General features: G+C 38.9%; 1 protein-coding gene across 12 annotated transcripts in view; it reads left to right on the top strand.

Annotated features, from left to right (window-relative positions):
- Positions 1-6,120, top strand: part of NRXN3 (neurexin 3) — a 1,456,830-nt gene extending 1,450,710 nt beyond the window's left edge. For 6 of the 12 annotated variants that reach the window (XM_081830134.1, XM_081830131.1, XM_081830129.1 and 3 more), the window contains one exon: positions 3,337-6,120. In XM_081830134.1, the coding sequence (XP_081686260.1) occupies positions 3,337-3,638 (302 nt within the window). In that variant the 3' untranslated portion in view covers positions 3,639-6,120. Of the gene's footprint in view, positions 1-2,715 lie in introns of all 12 variants that reach the window. The other 6 variants (XM_081830128.1, XM_081830127.1, XM_081830126.1 and 3 more) reach the window with 3 other exon arrangements.
- The last annotated feature ends 5,953 nt before the right edge of the window (positions 6,121-12,073 follow it).

Below are 12,073 nucleotides of genomic sequence, written 5' to 3'. Positions count from 1 at the left end.
CTCACTTAAAGGGACATCAGCACCCTACTTAACAATTTGCCTTTAAGTGTTCTATACCAGGCTTTTGCCTTTTAGCAGATTGGCTATTACTTGTCCTTTATCCCAGTTTCCTCTCTGCTTAATATACATGGAGCAGATTTTTATCATGGTCCTAAGGAACAGATGACTCTCAGTATTTGTGCCAGAAAAGAACACACAAGCTAAACCTTTATTCTAGGTGAGACAGGTAAAAAAAAAAAAAAAAAAAAAAAAATCCTGACTTGTTCTCTGAAGGAAAGTAAAATCATCCCTGAGTAATCTCTAGAGAACCTTCAAACACATTGCATGGGCCTTCTCTCTTCTCATCGCTGTTCTCTTCCTTAAACACTGCCTTTTTCCATGGGTCACCTTAAATATTTATTAACACTTGCCATCCCCTCCCCCCCAGGAGAAAAGTAAACTCAGGGTTAGTTTTAGGACTGGCTTATCTTTAGGGAACTGTGCTCCAAATCCCATTTCTAAAAACTAGCAACAGTTGTAAATTATGCATTAAATATGTTGCAAGATATAGGAATTCTATATGTTCACAATGTTAAAAAAAAAAAAAAAAGTCACGCTGGTCCAGTAAAGCAAGTCTGAAGCTGTGACAAATCTGCAAAGATTGTTTCACTCAACAGTTTGAAACTCTTGAGCACTAGAAGAGAAGCTTGGGATTAGCGCATAGCCCAAAATATCATCTTGAAATTCTCAGAAAGGTTCGCGTTTTATTTCTCTACACATGGTAACATCAGGTAGGACAGAGATGACTGGTTGTCTTCCAAATGATATACATACATTATGTACATTATTGCCACCCTCCCCAACTGCATTTCTCTCTGCATAACACAGTGTTACTGGCTAATTCTGGAGTGAAGCTTCTGACACAGGTACAAAGGGTGTTTTGAAGGTATGTAACAGGCTTCCTCCCCAGCTGCAGTATGGGCAGGTTAGATGCAGCAGTTCCAAAGGAGGCATAGGAAACTAAAAGATATAAAGTATGGAAAGAGGAGCAGGAGAATTCTCATTTGTGAGTCAGTCTTTGTAGGAAGAACCTGAAAGACCGTGTAAGCGCAAAGGCTTGTCCACCTAGAACTCTGCAGTAGTGAGTCACATGTCTGACTTTGTCACCAATAAGGGGCACCTCAGCGAGAGTCACATCTGATAATAGATGTTCCAACACTGACCATCCTATCCGGGCAGTTACTGTGGAGGGCAGAACAGACAAGATCATACCTGGCTGAGTGCTTAATGACCCAGCTCAGAAATAATATATTCCCAACTCAACTATCTGACTAACTGGGACTGGAAAACATCATGCCATTCCTGCTAGAGGATTTTTTTTAAAAAACAGCTGAAATACATTTTTGGAATAAATTCAGTGAGGAGATATGAACTGTGACTTCTGGAGATTCTTTCTCTGTTTGAAAAATAACACGGTAAAGAGACACAGAAGAGACCTCGATTATCTCGCTTACGTACGTGAGTAATAAACGTGGCCCAACAATTAGGTGAGTAACATCCACCACAGAATATTTGTACTACCCATGATTTGCAAGGCACTATGATTTACTGAATTACTCTGAACTTTCTTTCCTGACCTAGTCCACGTTTATAAGTGCAATAACTAGGGTCTGTGGGTAAACCAATTTATTTTTCCCACTCTAGATAAGAATCGCTGATTTTAATTTTTTTTAAGATTTTATTTATTTGAGAGAACAAGGAGGGGCAGAGGGGGAGGGAGAGGGACAAGCAGACTCCCTGCTGAGCTGAGCAGGGAGCCCAACAGGGGGCTCAATCTCAGGACCCTGAGATCATAACCTGAGCTGAAGCCAGACACTTAACTGACTGAGCCCCCGCCAGGCGCCCCAAGAATCGCTGATTTTAAAAACTTTGTTATTTCTACATGTCTGAATCTAAGTTTTCCACAAGGTATGGATATCTAGTCTGAGTATTTTTAAAATCTAGTGTCCACCTCAGCATATATTACATATAGCATAAAAGCAATGCATAAACATGAGATCAGTGCAAGGCGAGTTGTCATTTAATAGGGGAATTTCTGGAAAAGCATAATCAAAAAGGGTTTGTTAGATGAACATGTTTAACCTCTCCTGTGTTCCCCTCACTTAGCATATAGTAAATGAAGACTGAACTTGATAAATGTTAAATAAAAGACTAGCTTAAAAGACGAAAGACAATCTTTTATGTTCACTGATCTTGATCTCTGTGACATGGAGAATATGTCATGCTCATCCTCATGGGAGCAAGTAAGTAGAAACCCAAGAAGGCAATAATGAATTGCTAGGGCTTACGGATTAATCACATGCATGAGTGCATACACACACACACACACACACTCTCTCTCTCTCTTCTGATAGCCAGTTTTTGCAACAGTAACATGGAAGGTCATTATTTTGTAAGCAGATTCTGGAAACAGCCTACTTGAATTCTATCCAAATAATTACTTGAGAGTATCTTTAAAAGCTAGGGGGGTTCAGATTTTGGTGGCAAGAGGCATATAATGGGCTCTAAATCAGTTTAGAATGGTTAGGCTACAACAAAGGATCCATGTGCGGGCCCAGGTCATTTTATTATAATTTCTGATGCCTAACTGATGAAATACAGTCCCTGAGAATGCCTATGAATTGTGTCTATCTACAAATATACTAATTGTGTTTTTCTTTTTCTTTTCAATCCCAGGAGGTGAATTAGTTGTCCCTCTTCTTGTAGAAGACCCTTTAGCTACCCCTCCTATTGCTACTCGTGCACCTTCCATTACACTCCCCCCTACCTTTCGCCCCCTCCTCACCATTATTGAGACCACCAAAGATTCCCTGTCCATGACCTCTGAGGCGGGGTTACCTTGCTTGTCGGACCAAGGCAGCGATGGTTGTGATGATGATGGCTTGGTGATATCTGGGTATGGCTCAGGGGAAACCTTTGACTCTAACCTGCCCCCTACTGATGATGAAGATTTTTACACCACCTTCTCCTTGGTAACAGATAAGAGTCTTTCCACTTCAATCTTCGAAGGTGGCTACAAAGCACATGCGCCCAAGTGGGAATCCAAGGACTTTAGACCTAACAAAGTCTCCGAAACTAGTAGGACTACTACCACATCTTTGTCCCCTGAGCTGATCCGCTTCACAGCTTCCTCGTCTGGGATGGTGCCCAAATTGCCAGCTGGCAAAATGAATAACCGTGATCTCAAACCCCAGCCTGATATAGTCTTGCTTCCGTTGCCCACTGCCTATGAGCTAGACAGCACCAAACTGAAGAGCCCACTAATTACTTCCCCCATGTTCCGTAATGTGCCCACAGCAAACCCCACGGAGCCGGGAGTCAGACGGGTTCCGGGGGCCTCAGAGGTGATCCGGGAGTCGAGCAGTACAACAGGGATGGTCGTCGGTATTGTGGCTGCCGCTGCCCTCTGCATCTTGATCCTCCTGTACGCCATGTACAAGTACAGGAACAGGGACGAGGGGTCCTACCAAGTGGACGAGACGCGGAACTACATCAGCAACTCGGCCCAGAGCAATGGCACGCTCATCAAGGAGAAGCAGCAGAGCGCCAAGAGCGGCCACAAGAAACAGAAAAACAAGGACAAGGAGTATTATGTGTAAAAACGACGCCGCTAATAATCACGTGAATTTAGGACACAGAATTATTTCTCTGTAAATCTATAAATACTTGGCAAATGAGATTTCACAGGCGTCAGAACTGCTATTGCTACGAGATGGGGTGCACCATGACTATGGTGGGGAAAACCATTTTTAAAAGGACACACACAAAGATGTACCTACCTGTAAAGTTCAGCCATGGCTGCTTTGATTCAGTCATCGCTCGGAGACAGAACATTCTCTCTGCCCTGCTGTATCATAAAGCACACACTTTGCGCTCTGGAGCAAGCAGATGGCTCCCCCCACTTCCACGGACTTGGAAGCTTCCTTCTCTTGAGGACTTTTCACCCAAGGTAGAAGACTTCGCGGCTTACTTGTTCCATAACTCCAAGTGAGTCTGTAATGATGTTTGTGAAGCTTGACTGTAACAATGTTTTCTTTTTTCTTTTCTTTTAATTATGTAAAAAACAAAAACAAAAAAAATGAAAAAAATGAAACGCAAAAACAAAAAAAAAACCCACCCTTATCTGGTTTTGGCCAGTGTACGTGTAACTTTTCAAGATCTGAGGGGAAAAAAAAATGGCTTTTGGGTTTTTGTTTATTTTTTGAGAATGGACATAAGAAGAAAAAACAAACAAACAAAACTCAGAAAACGAAAGTAAGAGAGACTATTGCCATATGAACTCAAAAGCTACCATGGTGTTCACTCTACATATCAGGTTGTGGTATTTCTAGAATCTGTTGTTTGTTTCCTATATGATGCTTTGCTGAACACATAGCAAAAATCACAGGATGGATAATAGCATTGATTTGAAAAGCTGGTCCCTCAGGATCTAATTTCAGAATCTGCCACCCAAACTCTGACCAGATGGGTTTAGGGCTGGTTTTATCAGAGCTATTGGCTTGACTTAACAATATTGTTCCTGTTCATTAGCCCAGCCAAATTGTGGTAAAGGAGAAAGTCCCACAAACTAAAAACAGAGCCTTTCCGAGGGAAGGTAAAGAGGGGGTGGGCTGGATCTGTGACTGACTGAAATGCATGCACATAATAAAAGACAAGACAATACTAAAAGTCTGTGAAAGAATCAAAACAGACAGTAGGGGAGTTCAACGTGTGATGGATCCACAAAAGGTCACACAAGCCAAACATGGCATGACAGAGTGCAAAATACATAGTTCTTCCCCCGCCCCCAACATGATGTTTTTCATAGTGGTTTAATTTTGTAGCCTGACATTTACGGATAACTCTGTCCTTCCATTTGCTCACATCTCCCTTCACCCATCTTTTCTAAAAACAAATAAATAAATAATAAATTAATAAAGCTGCTGTGACACACACAAAAAAGGAATTTAATAGTATAATATATATAAATAAATATATATACAGATATATTTATCATGGTATGTTTGATGGGATGACTGAAACAGGAAAACTGTTAAAGTCTTGAAGTGGAATGAGAATGTTGTTTTAAAAGAAAATAACAAAACAACAAAAAAGTAAACCTTAAAATGTGAAGAAAGTGTGAGTTTTAGTTTTGTCACAGTTAACTGTGTCAAAGAGAATAAACAATCTTCTCAGATTTTGTTTACATATTTTACTACATTTTTGCTGGTATAATCCCTTAGCCACCTATGTACATACTGCTTTAAGAACTGTTCTTTCCTTTCTATGGGTTTGTTTCGGTTTGTTTGGTTTATATTCCAGTTGTCTTTCTTTTTGAAAAGAGGAAACAAATGTACAGAAAAACAAACTGGTTGTGTGGCCATAGCTAATCCAAAAAGCAAGAGACAAAGCAAGACAAATATTCACACAAAAATGATGTCTTCTGGAGGGCCGGATATATACAATTTCTTTTGTATAGATGAAAACCAATCAGCTGTTTAGATTTAGAAATCTACTCTTGCTGGTCTTTGTAAGTTGCATGAATATTTGACTTTGAGAAATATCTTAAAGACATGGGGCAAAAAGCGTGATCTAAATGATGGTAGCCTTGACAAATGTGTATGGAAAGAGGTGTTCCTCATTATCTGATACTTCAGTGTGTTATGAGTTTTGGATTTTTTTGTTGTCATTAAAAAAGACAGGATTATGAAGAGATATCAAAGCACGATTTTAGATAACTTAAATGGCCCAACCTATATGAAGTTGATTATATCTCGATGTCTGTAAAAGATTGCTGTTTTTGGAGTCTTGAGGTCTTGTGAACCGATTTCCTGCTTTCTTTACATTTTTTTTTTTTAATTTGAGTAAAAATACATTTGTTATATTCCTTTTAGTGTAAGTTTCTATTTGGACAATTTTATGGGAACATGTGCATTCTGTATGTGAGCTATCATATTCCTGTTGTTTTATGAGCAGACTCTTAAGGAATTTATTTTATGATGTTGTGAAGTTACTGCTTTTTCTTTTTCCTTTCTCTTTGATTTCATATTTGCATTTTCGTTCAAGGATATGCTTAGCAATAAAATGTTTCCCAAAACCTTGTATGATGATGCATTTTTATTTTCTAAACATTTGGTAAAATATCTTACACTGGAGCTCAACATGTCATATCTTATTAAAAGCCAAGTAAGCTAGGACCATGTGAAATAAAATATTTTAACCAGTTACTAATTACTTATATAAATTTATCAAAAGTGGCATATATATGGGCTAAACAACTGTTGTCTGTCAACTGAGGCATTATTATTTAGATTGCTATGATAGGGTAAGCAGGAGGGAAAACACTTCTGAACAGGTAAGATGACAGAAGCATTGTATTCTGGGAAGTATTGGATACTATACATTTTTTTTTTTTTAATGTTTGGTAACTTTTAAGTATTCATTGCAAGTCAACAAACTTCAGTTTTCCAGAACCTTACTTATATAATGTCTTAAACATTTAGATGCCTTCTCTCCGAGTTTCCTGGCATATTGAAAGTTTTTTTTTTTTTTTTTTTTTTAGATTTTATTTATTTATTTGAGACAGAGAGAATGAGAGAGACAGAGAGCACATGAGAGGGGGGAGGGTCAGAGGGAGAAGCAGGCTCCCTGCTCGGGACTCGATCCCGGGACTCCAGGATCATGACCTGAGCCGAAGGCAGTCGCTTAACCAACTGAGCCACCCAGGCGCCCCTGAAAGTTTTTTTAAAAAATCACTAAGTCCAAAGACAAAATATATATGAATGCTTACATTTTAACAGCTTCTTTCTAGATTTTTGGATTATAAAATTCTGCAAATATTCATTATAGCTGGCACCATTCTCGTATCTCAGGTGTCTTTGATTTGCTGGTTCCCTACACGCCTCCCCACTTTGCCAATTGGATAATCCATCATGATATGCCACATTTTTCACCATGATCCTGACATGTTGGTTAACTGAACTGGCGTACTCTATCCATACATAGGTTACCAGTTTTCAAAGAGAAAAGCAAATTTAGTTAACCCTGTTCCTTTGGAGTTCATATGATTATGCTCTTTACTATCATGGGAATGGAAAAAAAAAAAAAAGGCTCAATGATGTCAAATTATGGAAAGTTTCTTTTTTTTGCTGCCTGTCTCGGATAATTTATGTAAATTAAAGCAACATTTATCAATCCCCATAATGTGCCAGGTACTGTGTTAAATGTTTTGGATCTGTGTAGTGTGTTTAGTCCCTGAGTAGTACATAGTATTTTCCTTATCTTAAAGATGAAGAAACAAAGACACAAAGAGCTTAATGACAACTTGGCAAATACATTCCTAATCATGTTAGAAGTCAGGCCTTGCTGACATGGAGTTCAGAGGGATGTCGTGGAATGGGTAGAGGTACTGAGACCCAACAGGGTTGGGTTGGAACCCCAGCTAGACTCTCACCATGTATGGGCAGTCTTTCTGAAATTTGGCTTCCTCATCTGAAAAATAGGACACCTCAATGACCTTGCCTTGCAAGGTAGTTTGGGGAAAAAGTGAAATAAAGTGTTCTAATTGTGATTGATACAGAGTAGGGGCTCAACAAAGTTATGCTCCTTTACTTTGAGTCCTTTGCTATTCTGTATATAATAGCTGCCTTCTAGAATTAGAAATCCTGCACTAAATTCTACATTAATAAAAAGATTTAGTTGTTGTCAAACAATGTTGGCAAGTCAAGACTAGTTGTAATAGACAAAACTAGTCTTTTTCTGGTCATATACTTTGATTGCAAGCATGACTGCAACTAGTAAATAGGTGGCGTTGAAATATGGTAGCATACATCTGTCTGACAGCACATTTTAAGCAAGTGGCCAGAGTTGGGGTATGTAAAGGGAGTCTAGATTTGAGAAAACTTGCCAGAGAAATTTCCAAATAATGGTTAATGTAGTAGATTCATCAAGATGTAAGTGGCATTTGCTCAGATATGCTGGTTAAAGTTCATCAACAGAAATACTTTTTCACTATTGTTCCATGAGGAAATGTTGAGACTACACCATCTCTTTTCAATGTGTTTAACTTGGGCCATAGGCTTTGGAATCTGAAAAGCTTAGTTCAGATCTTGGATCTGAATCTTTGGTCTATCCTTTACTAGCTGTGAAACTTAAAGTAAGGTGTGGGGTGACTCTAGCTTCATCTGTGAAATTGGAATGATACTGTCCTCCTCTTAGTGCTGTTCTGTAACTAAATGAGCTGATGTGAATATTAAGTGCTTGGTTATAAGCACAGTGCCTGGCCCATAGCCCTCAAACAATGATGGCTAATATTGCCTTTTTAATTATTGAGTATTGTCCTAGAAAAAAAAAAATAAGCCAAAATTCCTTCTAAAAGTTTAGAAAGGTTATATATTGGAGAGCCCCAGAGCAATCACTTTACTCTGTCACCCAAAATCATAATTGTTTTTATTCCCCTACAGTTGAAATCACATTGATTCTTTGAGCTCTTCTTGAGTGTTCCACCAGAAATGTGCATACCCCTGTAAAACCCATTGTTTCAATCAACTCCTTCAGTATAGGGTGCATAAGAAAGATTCGAATGGTAGCCTGTTCCATACCTCAAAGGACAGTCTTCCAACCCTTCCAAATTACAGAGTTATCATTGCCTTAGACACCCTTTCAAAACTCTATATTGGCTTTCCCGCCATAAACTTTCTAAATACTACTATTTAGTATATAATCCAAGAACCACTTTAAGCATTTACTCTTTTGATAATTCAACACTTACTGAATACTTCTGCACCATCCAGTCTATTGGTTGTTGTTACTTTCAGGGAAGGCAGACAATGGATATAAGCCTTTTTTTCTGGTGTAGATCCCTATAAGCTAAAGTTCTCTTCACCCTATTCAAATTGAAGTTCGGTCTTTCTCCAAAGATATCCAAGACCTGTTCTTGTCCCAGTTCAATTAAAATCTTGATAATTCTGCTTGAAATTGGTTTATTAATGTACTTATTGGACACTGACCAAATGATTACTATATCTTAAATTGAGAGACTTAAGGAGTTTAACAACATACTAAAAGAATACAAATAATGATACTACAGTGAATAAAAGCTGTCAAAAGAGTACAAGCTACATTCTTTGGAGGTTCGGAAGAAATTACTTAAGGGAGGGCTTCAGAGAGGAGGTGATATGTTAGATAAAACTTGAAAAATTGATAAGTAGAGATCAGGGCTACATGCCATTCCAAGCAAAGCACTGAAATGGAAGCAAATAGGATCAAAACCATAATTTGGATGGATCACAGATTGTATATAAGGTCTATTATGGATGGTATGACTCAGAAGTTTTTTGGAATTTTGTTAATGAAAGAATAATGAGAGGGTGTCAAGAGGTTCTCAAGGTCAAGAGCTAGTTGTTGAGTAGAGAGGACACAAGCATGTTTGAAGAGAAAGGTAATAACTGATACATTCTCAGAGAATATAAAAGATGATTTGAGAGATCAAGTTTGCATATAGAGATATTACTCTGAACAAAGCAAGGGAAGAGTATTCTTCTGATACAACAACAAAGGAGAGAGTGGGATAAACAAAACTGACATATTGCAGTGGAGGTGGCAGAAGTAGAGGCAGGTATTGTCAGCCTCAATGTTCAAGATAAGGTCAAAGTCACCTAACAGTGAGACTGAGCACACGGCAGAAGTCGGTCGATAACCCCGTTAGGAAGACAGCTAATAAAAGTATCCGTCAGAGGTCAATTATCTTTATCTGATATTAAATGTAATAATTAATATTTTTGCTACATTTCTTTTTTATGTCCTGCCTTGAAGTCTAATCTTGTGTTTCCAAATTTAGAGTTCTTTCAATTATGTAATGCTGTTTCTAGAGAAGCAAGCCATCTTATACTTTTTTTTCCAGAAGCATTTGCGGTGGAAGCTTAGGAAGAGGATGCTAGGCTGATGCATGTAACCCGCTGGGGCTGCCACAACAAAAGTATTATAAGCTGGGTGGCTTACCCAACAGAAATTTCTCTCTCACAGTTCTGGAGACTGGGAGTCCCAGATCAAGATCTGGTAGGGTTTGTTTTCTTATGAGCGTTTTCTTGGCTTGTAGGCAGCAGCCTTCTAAATCTGTCCTTTTGTCTACGCATGTGCTGCAAGGGGGCGTGGGAGAAAGAGATCTTCCTCTTCTTATAAGCCACAGTCCTGTTGGATCAGGATCCTACCCTATGACCTCATTTAACTTTACCTCCTAAAGATCCTTTCTCCAAATACAATCATATTGTGGGGTGGGGGGAGAGCTTTAACATATGAATTTGGGTGGACACAGTTCAGTCCATCACAGATGTATATGGTGTTAGGAATTAGTAAGTTGAAAATTTCAAGAGCTCAAAGGAGTAAAGGAAACCAGCAGCGACTCTAGCCTTGTTGAAGTGCCTGCATGGGCAAGGTAAAAGTGCAGATCAATCCAGGAGAGCCTAAACCACAAAGCAGGAGAGACTCACAGGACTAGGAGCCAGGATTGGGAAGCAGTGTTAGGGTTGTCTAAGAGAGAGGCCACAGGAGACAGGAATAGCTAAAGGGAACCCAGGCTTAGATTTGGAGGTGTACTAAGTGAATAGTGTGAGCTTTAAGAGGCTGTGACCTTTTGCAGTGGTTCTTAGGTCCAGGGGTTCTCCAGTCAGAATCCCATGGCTTGTATTCTGGTGCTGTAACTTGAAATAAATCATTTGGTCTACCTAAGACTCCGCTTTCATACCTATAAAAGCAAATTATAATTACCTATCTTGTAAGTTTGTCAGGAAAGATTGAATAAATTCATGTAAAATGCTTAACTTATACCTGGCACATAGTAAACCTTAATAAATGTCAGTCATTATTACAGTTTGGCCTTGTTACCTGACTCAAGCAGCATCAAAATTAGCGACTACCCCCATGGCTATCCAGCAACCAAAAAGGACATAACAATAGAGAAATTAGGCAATCACCCTGAGTATTTCCCTAGGTCTTTCATTTTCCACGAAATTACAAAATGCAGTTGCCTGCTCCTTAGCAAAGCTTTCCCTTCACTGCCAGGCATCTCTGCTTCCGGGCTCCAGCTTGGATGATGCCCATGCCGGGTCATACCCTGATACTGCCACTCTTCTCCTGTGTTTCTAGCTCCCAGCTTTCCTGTGGCAGCTGGTCAAACACTGGGAAGCCAAGACGCCTTCAGGAAACCTTGTACCCCTTTATTGAAATGCATTATTTTGGTTTTGTTTTTAATTTGGCTTTTCATTGTGATCAGTAGTATAATAAACCCCCATTTTTCTATCATCTTACTTCAAGCAGTGTTAACTTGCTGTTCTTGTTTTACCTATGCCCATCTTTTCCCATGAAAGAATATCTTTTAATACTACACAGTGTTAAACAAACAAAAAAGGGCATTGAAAGAGTAGTTCTTACTGGGTCTCTTGACTTGAGTCTTGTTCTTAATCAATGTGTTTCAGAGTATCTAAACCTAGCATTCTTTCTGATGGACAATTAATGGCATGATTCCAGTTCTTCATTCAAGGACAACTAAAAGAGCAGATTAACTGCGAAGTAAACTCTTCATCGTTTAATGAGATTGCCTGAAAACTGAAAGGATTTTTCAGCTTGTGTGTATTTCAATTCAACTGTGCTCACTTTTTGAAATGAATAAAAATGTCTATAGATTATATACAGCTGCTCTATCTTTTGTGAAATGTGACATCTTGGAACAGAATCTATGTTCTCCTTCAAGGGAGTGGGTAAGGGAGAATAGTACCCATAGGCACCTGTGGAAGCCAAGAAATACCCACGTTTACTTCTAGAACTGTCATCACAAATCTACTAGCATATTTCCCTAGGGTTATATTCATGTATTTGCAATAAGTATAACTACACTGAATTTGCATGAGTCTACATAGAAGGGATAGTTCATTAAGCACATTTCCAAGTTATGATTCTATTACTGCTCCACTGTCTGTGGATAATGGTGATTTTCTCTCCTTTGCTCTCACTCACCTGTAATTTTTGACCTATGATTTTCATCATAAAAGTATCATGAAAG

This window comes from Leptonychotes weddellii, chromosome 9 (assembly GCF_054177405.1).
Source record: "Leptonychotes weddellii isolate Sample4059 chromosome 9, ASM5417740v2, whole genome shotgun sequence".
Lineage (NCBI taxonomy): Eukaryota > Metazoa > Chordata > Mammalia > Carnivora > Phocidae > Leptonychotes > Leptonychotes weddellii.
The sequence above is the reverse complement of the archived record's forward strand: the minus strand, read 5'-3'. Positions and strand labels throughout refer to the sequence as shown.